The 20,640-nt window shown below is 44.9% G+C and overlaps 1 protein-coding gene and 2 non-coding genes across 7 annotated transcripts in view; 1 reads left to right on the plus strand and 2 right to left on the minus strand.

Moving 5' to 3' along the window:
• dysf (dysferlin, limb girdle muscular dystrophy 2B (autosomal recessive)) overlaps positions 1-20,640 on the plus strand; it is a 73,764-nt gene that overhangs the window by 5,479 nt on the left and 47,645 nt on the right. For 4 of the 5 annotated variants that reach the window (XM_076724725.1, XM_076724721.1, XM_076724724.1 and 1 more), the window contains exons 2-36: positions 3,199-3,254; positions 3,473-3,564; positions 3,722-3,827; positions 6,333-6,456; positions 6,564-6,820; positions 7,484-7,612; positions 7,691-7,753; positions 7,848-7,898; positions 8,216-8,246; positions 8,422-8,537; positions 8,726-8,852; positions 8,941-9,044; positions 9,134-9,202; positions 9,316-9,359; positions 9,894-9,976; positions 11,793-11,908; positions 12,266-12,379; positions 12,471-12,648; positions 12,834-12,958; positions 13,149-13,255; positions 13,354-13,549; positions 13,646-13,792; positions 13,893-14,024; positions 14,170-14,336; positions 14,552-14,666; positions 14,749-14,854; positions 14,969-15,111; positions 15,389-15,562; positions 16,018-16,102; positions 16,255-16,332; positions 19,383-19,564; positions 19,721-19,861; positions 20,041-20,070; positions 20,188-20,223; positions 20,538-20,579. In XM_076724725.1, coding sequence (XP_076580840.1) covers positions 3,199-3,254; positions 3,473-3,564; positions 3,722-3,827; positions 6,333-6,456; positions 6,564-6,820; positions 7,484-7,612; positions 7,691-7,753; positions 7,848-7,898; positions 8,216-8,246; positions 8,422-8,537; positions 8,726-8,852; positions 8,941-9,044; positions 9,134-9,202; positions 9,316-9,359; positions 9,894-9,976; positions 11,793-11,908; positions 12,266-12,379; positions 12,471-12,648; positions 12,834-12,958; positions 13,149-13,255; positions 13,354-13,549; positions 13,646-13,792; positions 13,893-14,024; positions 14,170-14,336; positions 14,552-14,666; positions 14,749-14,854; positions 14,969-15,111; positions 15,389-15,562; positions 16,018-16,102; positions 16,255-16,332; positions 19,383-19,564; positions 19,721-19,861; positions 20,041-20,070; positions 20,188-20,223; positions 20,538-20,579 — 3,866 coding nt within the window. Of the gene's footprint in view, positions 1-3,198; positions 3,255-3,472; positions 3,565-3,721; positions 3,828-6,332; positions 6,457-6,563; positions 6,821-7,483; positions 7,613-7,690; positions 7,754-7,847; positions 7,899-8,215; positions 8,247-8,421; positions 8,538-8,725; positions 8,853-8,940; positions 9,045-9,133; positions 9,203-9,315; positions 9,360-9,893; positions 9,977-11,479; positions 11,513-11,792; positions 11,909-12,265; positions 12,380-12,470; positions 12,649-12,833; positions 12,959-13,148; positions 13,256-13,353; positions 13,550-13,645; positions 13,793-13,892; positions 14,025-14,169; positions 14,337-14,551; positions 14,667-14,748; positions 14,855-14,968; positions 15,112-15,388; positions 15,563-16,017; positions 16,103-16,254; positions 16,333-19,382; positions 19,565-19,720; positions 19,862-20,040; positions 20,071-20,187; positions 20,224-20,537; positions 20,580-20,640 lie in introns of all 5 variants that reach the window. The other variant, XM_076724723.1, reaches the window with a different exon arrangement.
• On the minus strand, positions 5,276-5,347 carry trnap-ugg (transfer RNA proline (anticodon UGG)). Its single transcript has one exon. It is a non-coding gene; the product is annotated as a tRNA-Pro (tRNA).
• Positions 6,081-6,152, minus strand: trnap-agg (transfer RNA proline (anticodon AGG)). The gene has a single exon. It is a non-coding gene; the product is annotated as a tRNA-Pro (tRNA).

Raw genomic sequence — 20,640 nt, forward strand, 5'->3', positions numbered from 1 at the left:
AAGTTTGAGAGCATTTGTTTATCACCTTTTGAGACATTCAGGAGTTTGACTTTGTCTTATTGCGGTGGTTTTGAATATGTTACGGAGAGACTGGACACACTTTGCATATAATGTCTGGATTGAAACTGAATTGATGGGGGAGTTTCAGCGTGACGCTGCTTCGATGTGTTGGTGAGCAGTTTAGAACGGGACATTGCTAACATTTAGATATTTTGCCTTCTTTTTTGATTCAGCTCTACGTCATGTTTGTGGTCATGTAGGTCTTGACATGTGTGTTTGTGATTAAATGTGTCAACATGTGCTTGTGTTTGTGTGCTTAGGGCAGGATTTCCGGCCAAAGTGTTGTTATTGGAACATTTAGTGTTGTTCTCTGTCAAAACCAGAAATAAAAACTGGCAGCGCTGCTACTTCATCCCAGTCCGGTGCTAACTATAGCCCCAACACACACTCACACACAGCCGCCTCATATTTGTCCTCGACACGTTTGACTTGTTGGGTAAATGATGATGCACAGAGAAGATTTAGGGAGTGGACAGTGTGTTGTTGTAGTTCAGTGACACTAAATCTCCCAAAAAGCTAAAGCTGAAAACGAGATTAAACGAGGGTTTCAGAAGGATTGATGAAACGCTACCTGAACTCTACAGCGAGCTAAGTTAGCATGGCTATCTGATGTATCTGTCTGACTCTGACACAGCTTGGTCCCACCAAAGGCTCTGATTGGCTCAGGTGTTTCCAAGCGAAGAAAAAAAACACACTTTTGAACACTTGAGATTTGCTTCGTCATTATTGTTTGGGAGCCTTAAACTTTGATTTTCTATATTCTGAAAATGTGCTTTTAAAGTGAGAAACAACCAACCAACTCTTTATATCTTAGATCTGTTGAACACACACACACACATACATACACACAGACACGTTAGGGGGACTTCCCCCGTGCCCACAACGTGACTGTAAACAGATTTATGTCCCCACAACATGAGTAATACACGCGCGCACACACACACACACACACACACACACACACACACACACACACACACACACACACACACACACACACACACACACACACACAGCCCACGTCTAAACTTAGCATCCTCACACACATCTCACGGCGCTGTGGGTCGCAGTTTGTTCTATTCTCGGCTCCTGAGAGAAACTGTGCCAAGCTGGACCGACCAGGAAGTTAACGCTGTGCCACTTCCTGTCTCTGAGATGCTAGCTCTCGTACCAGCTCTTGGGACACACACACACACACACACACACAAATATAACGTGCCCTCTCGACCCCTCTGTGGAAGGGTGGAGTTGTTTTTTAAGATATTGTCCAAGAACGGAGGTACACTTGCGTAGGTATTTGTGTGGGTGTGTTTAAGTAAGAACATATTTGTTTGTGTGTGTGTGTGTGTGTGTGTGTGTGTGTGTGTGTGCGCAAAGGTAAATTTGTGTGTGTGTGTGTGTGTGTGTGTGTTCTCACATTGGGTGATGACTGTGGGGAAAACAGGAAAGCAAACAACCATTCTCCGGGTGTGTGTGAAGAGAGAAAGAATGTGTGTGTGTGTGTGTGTGTATTTGTGTATGTGTTAACATATGGATCAGTGCACTGCATCATGTTTGCACACCACTGAATTTTGGCTGACCAGAGGAGTTATTAAGTAATATTACGCAGTATTTGTACAATTATAGAGTAATATTAGAAATATAATACAGTATTTAAATAAAATAAATACTGCAACACAATATAGTATAATATTGTACTATTTATTCACCTTGAGTGCAGAAGCTATTATCTGGGTAGCAATCCATCAAACATGATGAAGGTCAGTTCTCTTCATCCTCCTCACAATTCCATGGAAATCCATCTAATGTTTGCTAATATAGTTTCTCAATAATATCTCAATAATGCAAGAAGAAATTTATTGTAAACAATTAATTGGAGGACTCGTTGTTTTTTTGTTTTTAAAGGTTGATAAAATTCAGCGGAGTGATACGTCGCACCTGAGGGACGATCTTTGAGTTGTTATTGGTGGAGATTAAAGTATACATGTTCCGACATAGAAGCTGTTTATAGTAGTTCTTGCCCACGATCTTAAATTTAACTAGTAGCTGGTAAAGTCACAAAAGTGACCAGCTTTATAATGACTTTGATAGTTCAGTGGACAAAGGTTGGTATAACAGTTAGCATGCTAACGGGCTAAATTCACATGCTGAACGTGGAAAACTTTATACCCGTTAAACATTAGCGTGTTAGTGTTGCGCATGCTAGCACATATTAGCATTTAGCTGAAAGCACAGAGCTGCTAGCATGGCTGCAGAGCCTTGTTTATCCACTCCGGCTCTGTCCAGCAGTCATTCCCTGGAAATTAATGAGCAGCTTCAAAATCAGACAATAGTCATTGTCTCCGTTTCCTTTCATCTGGAAAGAACATCTCAATCTGTGCGTGTCGGCCGCTATTCCTCTTTTTCACCAAAACCACATGGAAACGATGATGTCGTCCCCAATGTGAATAATCACATCACATTCCCGTGTGTGTGTTTTCTGCGATGAGAGCCCTTAAGTGGCTACTGATGAATCCTGGCTGTTTATTGGTCCGTCTTACATCCCACTTCCTGTCGGAGTGCCCGACAGACAGGAAATCAGAGCTCAGAACTTCATGTTACAGGAAGTCACGGAAAGATAACACACACACACACACGCGCATACACACACAGTGGAGAAAATAGTTTTGTGTGTGGGTGTGTTTGGGTGTGTGTGTATGAAAGGTTGAGTTTATTTTCTGCTCACTGAGTCATGGCGAGGTTAGCTCCCACACTTGGAAAGTCAGAGTTAAGTTGAGTTTATAAACATTTTAGCATAATTCTAATTGAAAGTATGTATTTGTATGTATTTGCAGATCGCTGTTAGCCTAAATATTGAATGAACACCTTATTAGCAAACAGTTCAGCTAACAATCACTAACGCGCCAGTGATTGTTAGCTAACATGTTTGCTAGCCAAGTTGCCTAGAGGCTATTTAGCAAACAAAATAAGATGCTAAGAGATGTTAGCTAGTTACAGCTAACTAACTTGCTTGCTGGTTAACGACGGAACAGTTTGCTAATATTAAGCTAACTGAAACTGTGATTGTAGAAACAAGTAAAGACACTAAATGTTTTCCTGTCTGTTCTGTAAACTAACTGTCATGTTTTTTCCCTTCAGGGTCGAAGAAGAAGACGAAGGTCATCAAGAACAACCCGAACCCAGTTTGGAACGAGGTGCAAAATCTGAAATTCAGGAAAAAAAATTCTTCTTTTTACTGCCACAGTGTGGTATCAGGCCTGTTTCTAACCTACTACAGTAAAGAATCAGAACCTCTTTTAGATGCTAATAAAAATTAAAATCTGTCTCTATTTTGGCCGTAACCTGAACCTCGCCATCACTTTCATGCTCTCCCATTCTCTCCTAATGCTGCTTCCTGTCCCGGCTCTGTCAGGGTTTCGAATGGGATCTGAAGGGGATCCCTCTGGACTCCGGAGCAGAGCTGCACTGCGTCGTCAAAGACCATGAGAAGATGGGGAGAAACAGGTGCTGACTCCTCTGTGTGAACATCCAGTGGCAAGAACCATTTTTAGTGGTCAAAACAATTTACGTTTCTGACACAGAAATACTCCTTTTGTTGGTGATATTTTCTGTAGTACTCATGTACCAAATACTACGTGAAGACATTAAAGTGTGTGTTTAGGTTTATGGGGGAATGCCGGCTGCCTCTCAGAGACGTCCTCAACTCTCCAAACCTGGCCGCCTCCTTCACCGTCTCCCTGCTGGACACCAAGAGGAACAACACAGGGGTGAGCATGAACACACACACACACACACACACACACACACACACACACACACACACACACACACACACACACACACAGACAGAGCAGGGTAGAGCAAAGACAGATTAATTTAGAGTCTCATTGTGTCATGAAGCAATGGCACATCATAAATCATCCAGCGTTTCCTGTCTGGATCTTTAAATAGAGACTTTCCTGAGTCAGAGCAGAATAACAACCATACGCCTCTTTCCCTGTCATTTTATCACTTGAAATCTGATTTAATTTGAAACTGTTCAGTGTTTCTATATAATGGCTCTGAGCAGTTACCAGTGCAGACTCCAGGAAGTTACTGGTCCTCACCAAGAAATAGAAAATTCATATTAATTAGTAAGATTTGGAGTTGCTAGTAAACTGATTTCGCCTTCGCATGTGGCCAGGCTAACTGTTTCCCTCTGTTTCAGGTCTTTGTGCTAAGCTAAGCTAAGCTAAGCTAACTGAGTGCTGGCTGTAGCCTCATATTTAGCGTACAGATGTACAGATGTGACAGTGGTAACAATCTTCTTTGCTAACTCTCCACCAGAAGGCGAAGTTGTTACGATCAAACAAAAAGGTCCTCGCAAGAGCTGAAACTCAAAGTTGTCCTCACACCAATAACAGTACAAGCCACACACGCACGCACACACACACACACACACACACACACATGCACGCACACACCTTGGTGGGCCACACCTATCGTCATCTTCTGTTTTTTTCACAGCAGATGAAACAGCGTTCTGTTTCCCCTCCTCGTTTCCTGAGCCCAAAACAAAGTCTTCCTCTCAGTGTCAGAGTGGATCTGATTGATGTCACACACACACACACACACACACACACACACACACACACACACACACAGTCAGTGTGTTTACATTACAGTAGGTACAATGTGTGTGTGATGTACAGGGTCATTCTTCATTCATTCCACAAAGCAAAGACTAATATAAGTCAAATATACGTTCAGTGTTGCTGTTCATGGAAGATTTCACTCTAAGAAATAAATTATATCTGAATGGCAGATTGATAGTTTTTACTTAAGATTTCAGTGATCTTGACATTTTCACCCTTTCACCACGTGTGAACTGTACAATGGGGGTTAACTGATGTCACTGTAGCTGCTGCACACAAAGACTCTGATATCTTTGTTTACAGAAACATTACAGCTTATCACTTGAGTTGCCTTTTCCCATTAAAGGAAACTGCAGAAAGCTACACGTTATACTGGTCCACACACCCTACACTGCTGCATCATCTGGAGTTCACAATGATGCTCGAATGATCAGAAAACAAGTGAAACACTTTTATGGAAACTGGATGTTGCTGTGCGTCTTAAGAAATGATTGTCTTTCCTGAGAGCAACTGCAACATATACACCTGAATTCCTTAAGTTACAGATATCCTTCACAAGCACGTTCAAGGTAAAGTTTCTTGGGCTCGTCCGGGATTTGAACCCGGGACCTCTCGCACCCAAAGCGAGAATCATACCCCTAGACCAACGAGCCACACTTTTAAGGAAAGAGTTAAGCAACTGAGACTCAGGCTCATCCCTGAAGTTGCCCTTTCCTGTTCAAGGAAACTGCAGAAGACGACACCTTTTACTAGACGCCCTGCACACAGCAGCTGCATGCTTTTGTCTTCTCTTGAGCTTCGTTTGAACAGTATGAACAGTGAAAGTGCTCATTTTACCTGACACTGGTGTCCTTGTTGGACTTCCCATTCAGAAACCATGGACCAAGCATTGTGTCCGTTAACAGCCACCACCCTTGTGGGAAGGCTTTCCAGGAAGATTTTGGAACATGTCTGTGCGAATTTGAACCCATTCAGTGAGGTCAGACACTGATGTTGGACAACATGGCCCGGCTCGCCGTCCTCCGATTCCTCCCAAAGGTGTTGAGGGGGGCTGAGGCCATTGGAGTTCCTCCACATCAAACTTGTCCACTCATGTCTTTATGGACCTTGCATTATGCACAGGGTCACCGTCGTGCAGGAACACCAAAGGCCTTCCTCAAACTGTTGCCACAAAGTCGGGAGCACAGGCCAAAATATCTTCCTGTAGCGTGTGGCACTCCTGTTGGTAGTGTTCCACAGGCAATCCTCCAGACCGCCAGACAGGAAGTGAGATTCATCAGTTGCAGCACACTTTGTATTGTTAGGGCAGCAAGAAATGGCTCATCATGAATTCATATCTTATAGAGCCCACACACACACACACCTTGACTTTGGTTTAGAAAGAGAGGGCTCGTCCGGGATTTGAACCCGGGACCTCTCGCACCCTAAGCGAGAATCATACCCCTAGACCAACGAGCCACAGTGCCTGTTGGGTTGACTGACTTGTGGTGCTGCCACAGAAACACCTTCACATCAGATCTTCATCATGTACACGCCCTTTTCTGGTTGCAGATCTTCGTACACTGAGCTTCTTTGTCCCTCCCTTTTCACCAGCGCTGATTTTTTTAATCACGTAATTGTGCTTTCTGTCTTCATTAGGCCACGCTGACCCTGCAGGTTTCCTACATGCCTCCTCCGGGAGCGGCTCCAGTCTTCCAGCCTCCTCACCTACCCGAGGCTCTGCCCCATAACAACCCCAGCGTGGAGCTGGACACTGTCACAAGTAATATAATCTGTCATTTACTTATTACATCGATGGCTTCTATCAGTTTGTATTTGTATTGGCTGGGTCTGTATTTCATTTCTGGGACCGTCCATCTGTCTGTGCAGTGATCTCTCTGGACACTTTGGGCGAGGAGGATACAGAAAGTATGATGATGCTGGAGCCGACAGAGGACCAGGGTCCCGACGACGGACGCTCCATGGTCATCGTCGGCCCTCAGGGGCCCACGGGCCAGGAGTCCCCCGCCGCCCAGACGCCTAAACGCTCTCCACCATCCTACAACACCCATGGAGGGCTGAGGAAGAGGAGGAGAGGAGCCAGCAGTCAGCCCAAACAACTGCCCAATAAACCACAGGACATACAGGTACTATACAAGGCCAGTGTTTACTTTCCTAATGTAGTTTTTTAGTACAGTCATCTGCTCCTGGAGTAGTTGTGTAGAATTACTCATACAGCTCACAGTAATATATGTACAGACAGCAGTTTCAAATGTTGTGTGTGCTCTTGTTAAATTGATGAACTTTTCAGATCTATTCTTAGGAAGCATGACCTCAGTTCAAGTTGCTCTTGCGCTGGTTAATCGGCATCAGCTTTTTCATAAATGCCTCACAGTCATTGGCTCATTCACGGCCTCCTAACATCCAGTCACATTCATGCAGATGCTACCAGGTTAGCCACCTGACACACCTGCTGATGATGAACTGTTGACACTTGTTGGTGTTCAAAGACTCCTGCTTTTGGTTGAAGCTGGATTTCTAGATGTATAACATCCTGTCATGTGGATGTAAAGCAGTACATCAGTTTCTGCTCACAGTGCCACCGTGTGGTGATTTCGGCAAATTACACAAGAAACAGACAAGACATTGTTACCTGGTAATTCTTGTGTTTTTTTATATTTTATAAATCACTAGTTCCTCAATAAGAGTTTTACGTTTAAAACTGTACACACTCAAAGGGCTTTATTTGCTGAATGTCTCTAAAAAGTTACCTTAATACACATTACTGATCACGTGTCTTCACTGTCCAGGTTCGTGTGCGCGTCATCGAGGGCCGACAGTTACCAGGCATCAACATCAAGCCTGTTGTCAAGGTAACGGTAGCCGGGCAGACCAAGAGGACCCGCATCAGAAAGGGCAACAACCCGTTCTTTGATGAGGTAAACAGAAACTACTGAAAATAAACATAAATCACCTCTAAGTTAAAAACTGTAACTTGAGTGTTTTCCTCTCGACAGACATTCTTCCTGAACTTCTTCGAGACTCCATCGGACTTGTTTGATGAACCCATTTTCATCACTGTGAGTCTGACCTCCGTCATGCTGCATTTTTAACATGTCTTTGATTCTTCTCCTGTTCACTGAGACGTCAGGTCTGTCTCTCTCTGCCTGTCAGGTGTGCGACTCTCGCTCACTCAGAACTGATGCTGTGATCGGTGAATTCAAGGTAAACCTCTGAGCTCTGACCGTCAATGCTCATGACTGTTCCACCTGACAGAGAGATGTAGAAGACATAATGCTACACAGTAACTAAAGCTGTCAGATAAATGTAATATACAGTAATAGCATAAAGTTGCATAAATGGAAATACTCAAATAAAGTACCCATACCTCGAATTTGTACTTAAGTACTATACTTCAGTAAGTGTACTTATTCACATTCCACTACTGGACACTTGATATCTACTCATGTTTTCTGGCTCATTTGACCAAGAAAATTAAGTGAGAAGCAAAAACATCTAAAATCTTGTGATATTTTGTACAGTTGGATGTGGGCACCGTCTACAACGAGCACAGTGAGTACACGTTTATGTGTTTTTGGTGATTTGTACTGTTGTGCTTGTGTGAAAACTGTCAGCAAGGAGCAGCGAAACTGTCAATCAATTCTAGTCTAAGCATCCTAACGTAAACTTCCTGGTTGCCATATCTTATTGGTTAGTTTGAAGTTTAAGCCCGCCCCCCTCTCTCCAGGACACTGCTTCTTGAGGAAGTGGCTGCTGCTGTGTGACCCCGACGACCTCTCTGCTGGGGTCAAAGGTTACCTGAAGGTCAGCCTGCTGGTCCTGGCAGCTGGAGATGAGCCGCCGGTGAGTCTGAAGCAGCATTATGATGATATTTGATCAGATCAACAAACTTCGTACAACCGTAATAGTAATAAGACGAGCTTATCCTCCTCACTGTGTATTCCATGTTCGAAAAAGGCTTTTGTGTCTTACCCTTCATGAAAGCAGGAGTTTATTTATGCATTATTGTTGTGTTTGTGTGTGTTTTCCAGGCCGACAGACGCGAGTGTGCTGAGGATAAAGAGGACATCGAAGGAAACCTGCTGAGACCGGCTGGTCTGTCTCTGAGAGGAGCCACTTTCACCCTGAGGATCTTCAGAGCTGAAGACCTGCCACAAAGTTAGTCTCCAGTCTGTTTGTTCTTTGTTCATCTGCTTTAAAGACAAAGATTAAAAGATTTCTGATGTTTTCTCTTTTCTGTTTGCAGTGGACGATGCCTTCATGGATGGGATGAGGCAGATCCTCGGGTTTGACAGCAACAGGAAGAACCTGGTGGATCCTCTGGTGGAGATCCACTTTGCTGGCAAAACTGTGCGAATGACTTCCTGCGACCTCCATCAAAGCCATCTGATCTGAACATGACTTTAAACACAGAACCTGACATTTTCTTTCTTTTTCAGGTCTGCACTAAGATTCTGGAGAAGAACGCCAATCCACAATGGAACCAGAGTCTGAGCATGCCTATTAGGGTGAGACAAGCAGTGCAAACACATGTTGTTATATGACTTTATCAAGCTGGAAAGACGAGTGCACTGATCATAAATCATCATCACACAGTAGATACTTTCTTTTTCCCTCCCAGTTTCCCTCCATGTGTGAGAAGATGAGGATCAGAATCTTGGACTGGTGAATCTTTGCTGATACATAACCTCGTTTTTACAGTTTGTTTGATCAAATCAGCAGAATATAAAGAATTTTGCATGAACCTTCGAGTGTGGTTTCAGTTCAGAGCAGAGGTTTTCAAAGTGTGATGCTGTGGGCTCCCTTAAGCTGTCGGCTACAGCTTGAGCCCCGAGTTTCTTTACATTTTGGTAAATTGGCAGCATTAAAACCAGGCTGAATTAGCTGTTAACAAATCCTGTTTGCAGTGTGTCCATGCATGTACAGATAACTATCAGTGAATTACTTTGATACTAAAGAAAACTTAAAAACGAGTTGATTTTCAGTCAAGTTCTGGAGTTATTAGGCGCTAAGGGTTTTAGAGTACCTCGATTCTCTTTCGCCTCACGTTGTGTTTTCTTCGCACTCCACCTTCATCTCTCCCATGGCGTCCTCCACATTTCGAAAACCTCTGTTATTGAGCGAAACATTTTATTTTATGTCGGCATTTGGCTTTAAAAACACGTGTCAGAGCTTTGGGTTCTTCTCTTCTTCATTCAGGGACAGAGCCAGTCACAATGATGTCATCGGCACCACCCACCTCTGTATGTCTAAGATCTCCGCCCCCGGTGGAGAGATCGACGGTAAGTAATGAGTTGGAACTGGTCTGAACTGGACTGGGCCCGACCAGTTTGGTTTGGACCTGTTTGGACTGGAATGGTCTCGCTTTGACTGCACCTGAGTGTTTATACTAACTCATCTTGTCTGGTTTGGTTCAGAGTTTTAAGGTACATTTACATTTGATGACACTGATGACGTCAAGCTGCCTTAAAACAGGTCACATGACTCAAAAGGTAACGTTAAAATCTATTGGTTTGTATTTTAAAGGGACTGTAGCTCCAGACTGGGTGGTAAATTGGTACGTGACCTGTCGAGGCTGGAACACTTTGGGGTTGATCTCCTTTGGTTCTCTACCTGTTGGGTGGCTAATGCTAACTCGCAGATGTCGGGCTGATGTCAGCAAACACAACCAGCAGGAGCAAATGAATTAAAGCGCTGAATTTCCTGCTCTGCTGGACTGAAAATTCCAATTAACCTGAACGACTGTGCTCTGCTTGAAGCATCGAGCACTGACAGTCCATCGCTGTGTTTTTGGAATATGCACATCAATGACAGCCTTGCAGGTGGTGCAGGCTTGAAAAGGTCGAGGTTTTATATTTTTGGCTGTCAGCCTTCGGATGCGGTAAACTTGACTGGGCTTCCCTGAATTTATCTGAACTACATCACTTTGGTACTTACTGCAGAAACGTTGATATGATACATGCGAAACATACAAACTTTACGTATCCGTGGTTTGAATTTAAGAGCTAGCTCTGAAGTCCTGTGTGAGAACTGGAAGTTTAGATTCTAGAACTCAGGTCTTGAACCACCAGATGGATCCTGGTTTGTGAACACAACAAAGCATGGATGTTTACTTTTCAGTGACATGCATGAAGACTGGCTTGGTAATGTTTGTGTGCTAAACACTGACTGGCTTGAGTTCCTGGTCCTTGGAGTCCCTCACAGTTGTCTTGTCCTTGTCCCAGGTGAAGACGACATGCATGCGTTTTGTTCACTGTGTGCTGTTTCATGTGAATAATGAAAAATGAAAAGCGCTTTGTTTCACAGAGGTGCTGTTAGGGCTAGTTTTTTCAAAATAAAAGCATCTCCTGCTGCTCACTTCCTGCAGAGAATGACATGTTGAAACAGTTTTCCCCTCTTTTCCATCAGCCTTTCCTTCCTTCCACTAACTTCTGTCCCCAAAAGCTGTGAGCGATTGACCTCCTTTTGGTTAGAACAGCGTCCTCTTCTTGTTTTGTGCTGTCCAGCAGATTCCCTCCAAAGAAATATGTCTTCAGATGGTCAAAAAAATACTGAAAATGTTGCACCTTTCGTGGACTCAACTTGTTTCCCAGTTTCGGCAGTGCTGGGACGTTTCACTAAATTCACCTGAGGGTGAATCGTTTCAAGAGATTTACTTGAAACATGTTAAATGTGCAGTGTTTGTGGTCCAGTGCATCTGTTTGGGCTTGAGTGGCGTTCAAAGACATCTGTTTCCTTTCTGTCTGTCTGTGACTCTGAACCATCCTTCCTCTCTACGCATTCAGATGACTTGACTCCACGGACCGTCCATCCTGGTAGTACGTCCACCATCCTTTCTTATTTTATGTGAAACAGTTCAGCTTGAGTCAATTCAGCTGTTTCACTTCTTCTTGTGATGTATATTTTGTCTTCTTTCTGTTCACAATAATTGTTTCCATCTTGGTTTAATTCTGATGAAACTCTCTGAATCTAGTCCATTTGAATCAAGTTCACATATTTTCCATCATTTCATCAATCAGTTAATCAATCAGTCTGTTCTTCATTGTCCTCCTTCCACATTCTGCCCTGTTTGTGATGAAATCCGTTGTGTCATTGCAGTTGACGACAGTCTCGGTTTCCTGCCGACGTTCGGTCCGTGCTTCGTCAACCTGTACGGCAGCCCCAGAGAGTTCACCGCCTTCAACGATCCGCACGAGGCGCTAAACTACGGAAAAGTAACTCAACATTTGTTGTTTTTCCTTAAATACGATCAGTCATCAAGAAAATTTAAGGTTGAAAGTGTTTGAAAAGTCATAAAACCATCCAGAACTTGATTTTTGCAGGTAAGTTTTTGTGGATTATCACTGAAATAAACAGATTCAGCTGAGCTGTAGCTTTATTTTAGCTTAAATTACAGCTCCAGTATCATGTTTCAGGCTGTAAATGAGCACAGATTTCCTCCTTATTTGACCAAGTAGATGAATAGCAGCTATTACAAGCTTCTCAGTAATTGTATGAGATGTTTTGTAACTACGCTAAGGTAGACATTTAGTGAATCTTGCACCTTCTAAAGATCGTTTTCTGCCTGTCAGGGGGAGGGCGTGGCGTACCGAGGTCGAGTTTTACTGGAACTAAGTACAAAACTGATGGACAAGCCCGAGCAGAAGAGTGAAGACATACCGTCTGATGACCTCCTGGTGGTGGAGGTGAGCAGGAAGGAGGAAATTAAAGAGGGTATATAAACACTTGAACCTGCAGAGGACGGCGTCATCCATCCATCCTTCTCTCTCTCAACAGAAGTTTCTCAGGAAGAGGAAGTTCTCCCTCTTCGTGGCGTTCTACTCGGCCACGCTGCTCCAGGACGTCGACGACGCCATCCAGTTCGAGGTCAGCATCGGGAACTACGGCAACAAGTTCGACTACACCTGCCTCCCTCTGGCCTCTGCCACCCAGTTCAGCCGGGCCGTGTTTGATGGTAAGTCAGAGGTCAAAGGTCAAGAATATGAAAAGTTAGTTATCCATTTGCAAAGAGTTTTGGTTGTAGAATGCTGCTGATTACAAGCTGCGGTTTAATGATTTTCATAATAATGATTGCATCATTGTGTATGTATGCGTGTGTGTGTGCGTGTGTGCGTGTGTGCGTGTGTGTGTGCGTTCCAGGCTGCCACTACTACTACCTCCCATGGGGAAACATTAAGCCAGTGGTGGTTCTGTCTTCAGAGTGGGAAGAAATCAAACCGAGGATCGAAGCTCTCAACATGCTGCTGACTATCATCGAGAGACTGGTGGGTGTCCTATCTGTGTGTGTGTGTGTGTGTGTGTGTGTGTGTGCGTGTGTGCGCGTGCTAATGTATGTCTTTCTTTGTTGGTACCTATTCGAGTTTTAGACCTTGAAAGTGAAAAAATAGTCATTCCTCTCTTAAGTTGAATGTTTACCATCTGAACGTGTGTGTGTGTGTGTGTATGTGTGTTCAGGAGGAGAACCTGCAGCGGGTGCAGCTGGAGGTGAAGGCAGGCAGTGATCTGGAGGAGGTGGAGCTGCGAGTGGTGGAGCTGCTGGATCAGGTCATCACAGACTGCAGGTGAACGCTGAGGCTGTCGAGGTGTTTTAAACGGTGCTGGAATGTAACTAAGTGCATCTGCTCAAGCACTACGCTTCCCTCTCTCTCTCTTTCTCCAGTGAGGAGCTGCCCTCTCTCGACCAGTGGCAGTGCGCGACGCCTCTGGACCACTCGCGGAGGCACGTTCGCGTTCTCCACCTGCAGCAGATTGTGGCGGCGGCGCTCGCTCTCAAACACGGACCCGCCACCGAGCTGTCCACGGTGCTGGAGCAGGCTGAGGACTGGGCCAGCAGGCTCAGGGCCTTGGCCGAGGAGGTGAGTGTGTTCGTTATGTTCTGACCCAGAAATGAAGTGAAGAACGAGGCTACACTCGCTCTTTTTCTGTGTGTGTGCTCTGTGTCTCTCGCCCAGCCTCAGAACAGTCTCCCAGACATCGTGATATGGATGCTGCAGGGCGACCGCAGGGTGGCGTACCATCGCATCCCAGCACACACTGTGATCTTCTCCCAGCAGCACTGTGGGAAACACTGCGGGCAGCTGCAGACTGTCTTCCTCAAGGTGCACACACACAAACACAAACACGCACACACACGCACAAACACACATGCATTTTGTGTTCTGAAATGAAGTTTTACCTCCCGCCGTGTGTGCTGTGCAGTACCCGCAGGGCAGCGGTGGAGAAGCCAAACTTCCTGGTCAGCTGAGGGTCAAAGTCTGGTTCGGGTTGGCTGCTGACATCAAACACTTCAACCAATACGCTGAAGGGAAGCTGTCGGTCTTTGCTGAGACGGTAAGATGCTGCAACAAGAGGGGCAGGGTTGACCGATCAATACACCCAGATTTACCATCTGTACTGTAGCTAGCTAATTAAGCTAACAGCAGCTCCATGGGGGGCATTGTGCATCATCCCATGACTTAAATCTCTCCTCCTGCAGTATGAGAACCAGACCCGACTCGCCCTGGTGGGCAGCTGGGGAACTACAGGCTTAACGTACCCAAAGTTCAGCGACGTCACCGGGAGAGTGAAACTGCCCAAAGACAGCTTCAAGCCCTCACCTGGCTGGACCTGGGCCGGAGACTGGTTCATCAGCCCCGAGAAGACGTGAGTGTGCACAGGAGATGAAGTTGGAGATTTTTTTTGTTGTCATTTTTCTGACTGTGTTTTTGGTCAAAAAATGCTTTTATATTCTCACTCAGACATTATTTGAAAGAAACATCTGGTGAAACAAAACTACAGAAACCTGCAGGGCTTAATATATGTAAATATATCTGTGTGCGTGTGTGTGTGTGTGTGTGTGTGTGACGATAAACCCTCAGACTGCTCTTTGACGTGGACGCCGGTCACATGACCTTCTCAGAGGAAGTGTTTGAAAACCAGATGAGGTTACCGGGCGGGCAGTGGATCGGCATGCCGGAGGGCTACACTGATGTGGTGCGTGTGTGTCCGTGCTGTGCACGAGTGTGTGTGTTTCTGCACCTTTTATCTCGCTAAATCTAATGTGTGTGTGCGTCAGAACGGGGAGAAGGCGGTGCCAAAGGACGAGGTGGAGTGTCCTCCAGGTTGGGTGTGGGAGGAGGTGGAGTGGAGCGAAGACCTCAACAGGGCTGTGGACGATCAAGGTCAGCACAAAAACACACCAGCAGCAACAAAAGGTTAATTCAACACTAATACGTCCCATTCTGTGTGTGTGTGTGTGTGTGTGTGTGTGTGTGTGTGTGTGTGTGTGTGTCCAGGCTGGGAGTACGGCATCACCATCCCTCCAGACCGCCGGCCCAAATCGTGGGTGCCAGCGGAGAAGATGTACCACACCAACCGAAGGAGACGATGGATACGAATGAGACGACGAGACCAGCAGAAGATGGACGCTCTCCGAAAGGTAGACCGAGACCTTCCACCTCTGACGTTTCTGACCAAAACGTCTCACCTGTAAAGCTTCATGGATCCGTTCCATTCATCTGGATCAATAATCTTGTCATCTCTCATGTCATCCTGTAATGAGAGCAGCTGAAGTTTCCTGTTTCAGCCACTAGATGGTGCCCTAGTTACACAGATGAGCAGAGAGCAGCTGAAACACACAGAGGTTCAGAGTGTGTGTGTGTGTGTGTGTGTGTGTGTGTGTGTGTGTGTGTGTGTGTGTGTGTGTGTGTTCACAGCAGCGTCCTGACGAGGCGGAGAGGGAGGGATGGGAGTATGCCTCGCTGTTCGGCTGGAGGTTCCACTTGAAGCCAAGGAAGACGGACAGCTTCAGGAGGCGCAGGTGGAGGTGTCGCATGGAGCCGCTGGAGAAGACGGGGCCGGCGGCCATCTTTGCCCTGGAGTGCTCTCTGGTGAGAGGATCAGATAAAAAAAACTATGTCACAATAAAATGCTTTATAATGGCATTAAAATCCACTACATGGCCAAAAGTATGTGGACACCTCAACATTTCACACAGAACCAGTTCTTCTGCACCAAACTGGGAAAACCGCTGAAGCAGGAAACAGAAAGTAGAAAGCACACTTCTTTTAATTGCATGTAATATTAAAATCCGTTGGACCTAAAAGGCCCAAATCGTGAGGAACAGAAGAACAAACGTAAACAAAAGTTCATGTGCATGCACGTCCACATACTTTTGGCTGTGTGATGTATGTTAAGACTTCTCAGAACCTTTATATTAATGCTTTTATTTTGAAGGCCATGCAGGAGGTCAGTGCATTTCTACAGGTCAGTGTTGCCTGTTCTTTTCTTTCTGAATGTGATCTTCATCTTCCTTTCCTTTGGCCTCCTCCTCCTCCTCCCACAGAGCAGTATCGAGGACAAGAACGATGACAAGTCGGTCACGACAACGTTCGGAGTCAACAGACCGACCATTTCCTGTTTCTTTGACCGTAAGACAGCACAACATGCTTTTTTTTTTTCTTCCTCTTTTCTTTTTTTTGTTCTTTTTTTCTTTTTATTCTCTCATAGTCTTCCTCCTTCTTCAATCCTTCCCTTTTTTATCAATTCAATGGTGTGTGTGTGTGTGTGTGTGTTCATCTAGGTGGCGCCCGCTACCACCTGCGCTGTTACCTGTACCAAGCCAGAGACCTGCTGGCCATGGACAAAGACAGCTTCTCAGGTGAATTCTCTCAAATCTTCGCCATGTTTCTCACCAAGCGTCTGTCATAGATGAAGAATGACGCCGATGACTTGCGCCATCTGGTGGCTGAAAAGTTTAGTTTGTGAAAATTGAACTCAGCATTCTCATAACATGAGAATTATAGCAATTATAATAATATGATAAAACTAAACTAATGCTCTTATACAACACAATAGAATTGCAATAATTGGGATAATTTATATGAGATTCAGATATGATATATGTGTTATATGTTGCAGAGTATGAAGATGTCAGGGGTTGAAATTTAGCTTTAAACACGTGGAGGTACACAGAACATCTGGACAGCAAAAATAAGGACGTGAGCTTTAATAACCAGCAGCGTTATTCTGCTTTTATGAAGAGTTTTTGGTGTGACTGCACTGAAAGATGGAGGGAAAAAGAAAGAGTGACACAGAGAGGGAGGACAGAAAAGGGAGACATGTTTTTCTTTTATTTGAAGAAGGTCATGGAAACTGCGGCTACCGTGAGCGTTAATCAGAAACCCACCGCAGCCTCACATGTAAAAACAGAGACGAGGCTTTGAAAAACAGAGGGATGAATAGACGGAGGAGGAGAGAAATGATAGATGATGGAGGGAGGCTGCTTAAAGGGAAGCAGACACACACCGGCTGTAATGGATGAGTAGAGTTGATGGATGGCCTTCAGTCGTGTGTTAATCTGGTGTTAAATGGCATCTGGGTGGCCATGATTAAAGCCCGAGTCATTTATCAAAGACTGAGCTCTTTGTTTCTCTGACTTTTTTCAGTCTGTCTCCGTCCTCCTGTTGGTCCGTCCTTTCCTAAATCTCGTTCTCATCAGTGTCAGCGTTGAAGCTAGCTGTGCTAAAATCGCAGGGCTAACTAGCGAGCTAACTGGAGCTTCTTCTTCTGCTGCTCGTTTGTGTCTTCTTTGCTTGTTTTTTTCTTTGTCCCAGTCTGTCTTTGTTAGTAGGTCTCTTTTATCTCTGTGTATCTTTACATCTTTCTTTTTTCTTTCTCTCGTCCTCTCAATCTCTTCATCTCTACCTCTCTGTGATCCTTTATTTCTGTCTGTTTCCATCTTTGTTTCTTTGTTTTTGAAACTCCTTATTTCTGTTTGTTCTTCCTTTTTGTTCTTTCTTTCCTTCTTTCTTTCTTTGCTTCCTCCCATCCTCTCTCTATCCTTTTCTCTCTCTCCCCCCTTCCATCTCCCTGTGCCTCACCCTGCCTTTCCCCTCATCTCTCTCTGTCTTTCCCCTCCCTCTCTTTACCTCTCTCTCCCCTGTCTTCATTGTGTTTATGTACCCCTGTGGCTCCCACTGAGGTCCCTGCTACTGCTGCTTCCCCTCCACACACACACACACACACACACACACACACACACTTACATAACCCCCCTGGGCTGTTTGTATTGCTGTTTATGTGAGCTCACGGGCTGTTGGGAGTGGACGGTAATTGAACGGGTCACCATGGGTGGTGTGTCTCTGAAGTGTGTGTGTGTGTGTGTATGTGTGTGTGTGTGTGTGTGTGTGTGTGTGGATGTCCAAGGTTAATTGAGGGCTGGTGGGAAAATGCAACTTAGCTTCTGTTTACTCTAATTCTAACGGCTCCATAGAGACTCTTTACCCGGCCTGAAATAACAAACTACTCATAGTGTGTGTGTGTGTGTGTGTGTGCGTGTGTGTGTGCGTGCGTGCATGACTGTACATATATATGCGTTTCTGTCCATGTGTCCACATTCTAAGTTTTGTGTGTGTGTGTGTGTGTGTGTGTGTGTGTGTGTTAACATGGAGTCGAGTGGTTGTGACCTGGAATAACAAACTCCTCCGAGCGGTGTTCCCAGCCCTCCGTCTCGAGCTCGGCATTCCCGAGCTGCTGATGTCACCGTGTGGGACGCCGGGATAGTTTGGACAGACAGGCACACACACACACACACACGTACATAAGCTTGTGCTATGCTTGTGAGGACCCTCCTAAAGAATCAATTCCCCAGCTTCATCTATACCCTCATCTTCTCCTCTGAATCTGAGGCAGCAGCTTAAACTGAGGCTCATGAGCACAAAAAAAATCTGACCTGGAGTCACTTCAGAGCCAGTTTATTTCTTTACTTTGTTTTATTGCTATTGAGTATTTTCACTTGAAATTAAACTGTATTTACTCAGGTATTTCTTGTGTGAAAGGTGATTTCACACCTTTAGTTTGCATCGGTAGAAAGTACATTTACTCAGTACTACTTTGATGTACTCTCTTTTATGATACTTTATACTTGTATATTTCACAGAGAAATATTTGACTTCTTACTGCACGACATTTCTTTGGCGGGCTGTAGTTACTAGTGGCTTTTCAAATTAAGATTTTACACTAAAAAAAACTAACGATGATGGGACTTTTTCCCTGACGTGTCCTCACTGTCACTCACCTTTGTCCCCACAAAGATAGAAATATAAGAACACACACACGCGTGTCTCCAACACTTTTGGGGACATTATGAAGACTTATGTTCAGTTTCTGGAGACTTAGTCGAACCTCAACCTAAACCTACCAGAAGTCCCCACATTGAGTAAACACATTTATGTCCCCACACCGTCAGTAATACAGGTCTACACATGCTGTATACTGCACTGTAAGGTCACACACAGCAGCATCGTGGCATCGCAGTCAGTTCAGATCTGTTCTCTGCTGGGGCGACAAACTGGAGCCGATTATAAAACACAAACAAACCTCAGCGCCGGACTGCTTGTTAGCAATTTTCTGCTTTTATTTTCTTGACGTCTTTTGGCGTCCTTCGCTTATTTCTGTGGCGTCTCTGCAGAGCGCCTCTCAGAGCTCATCTGTCAATCACAGCCTGGGTGCGACGGTCTTTGTTTCTGGGGAGGGCGTTCTGCTCCTTGTGCTGCGTTCGTGGCGGTTATCTCACCGTCATGCTAACCGCTAAAGGCTACATGTTGACAGTCATTTCAAATGTGTTATCAAACTTTTTTAGTCATGCTAGCAGTGAGTCTGTCAGAAAAAGATTTATTCATGTTACATTTAGTTGTTTTCTGTCCCCAGACCCCTACGCCATCGTGTCCTTCCTCCATCAGTCCCAGAAAACAGTGACGGTGCGAAACACCCTCAATCCCACCTGGGACCAGACACTCATCTTCTACGAGGTGGAGATTTTCGGCGACCCTGAGGTCACGATGGCCACTCCACCCAACATCGTGGTGGAGATTTACGATTCGGACACATACGTGAGCGTTTGTTAATGTGTTTTTACCCGACGTATTTTACATTTCGTCCCGGCTGAGGTTGGACTGAAGCTTCTAACTTTCATGCCAGACGCTGGAGCTGTAAAATGCTCTTTTTCCTGTGTGTAAACACTGAATATGTGTGTTTGAAATGTTCAGGGTGCAGATGAGTTCATGGGCCGCTGCGTGTGCCAGCCCTCCCTGACTGCCTCCCCCCGTCTGGCCTGGTTCCCCATTCGCAAAGGGGACAAGAGCGCCGGCGAGCTGCTGGCTGCCTTCGAGCTCATACGCAGAGAAAAGGTCAGAGGTCAACCTTCCATCTTCACTACTTTATTAATCCTCTGCTTGTATTCCTCCATTTTTGTCCTCCTGGGAATCAAATGAAACATGGACCTCAATTCAGTAACATAAAGTATTGATTTATACCAATTTAAATGATCTTATTACAATGAAATGATCTCCTCATTCTGTGTCTACAGCCAGCAGTTCACCATATTCCAGGTCAAGAGGTCAGTTTAGCATTTTCTTTTCAGTGTCCTCTTCTTGGATCAATCGCTCCTCATTTCCCTTTTTCGTGCATTTTCATCCTTTAAAATCAAAGTCGTCTATTCTTGTCTCACCCACAGGGAGACATCATGACCTCCACCCACGTTCTAGACGAGGTAAAACGTAATAAGACTGTTACGGTAATAAGAGTGAGAAGGTTTGTCCATTTTATCCCATCTGGAGTTTCTTTTTGAAAAAAGGTTGATATGAATTTTCTCTGATGTGATTCATATGCAACAAATGCTGTGCAATACATCTGTGGTTGTAACAAGCATCTCGGTACAGTTAAGGAACTTCTGATGAAGTTTGAAGTCCTTAATGTCCCAGCTGATGTCCCACCTGTTGCTGAAATGTGACACCTCCTCTTCCTCTCTCTTATTTCACGGCTCTTTATCTTTTCTCGTCTTCTTCTTCGATGCTGCTCCCTCAGTTGATGTTTCCAGGATTCCTTGCTGAAAACCTGCAGCAATGGGTACAACGTGCACACCGGCATGAACACGAATGAGATATAAATACAAAACATGCTCATCCTT

The sequence above is a fragment of the Chaetodon auriga genome, chromosome 24 (assembly GCF_051107435.1).
Source record: "Chaetodon auriga isolate fChaAug3 chromosome 24, fChaAug3.hap1, whole genome shotgun sequence".
NCBI lineage: Eukaryota > Metazoa > Chordata > Actinopteri > Chaetodontiformes > Chaetodontidae > Chaetodon > Chaetodon auriga.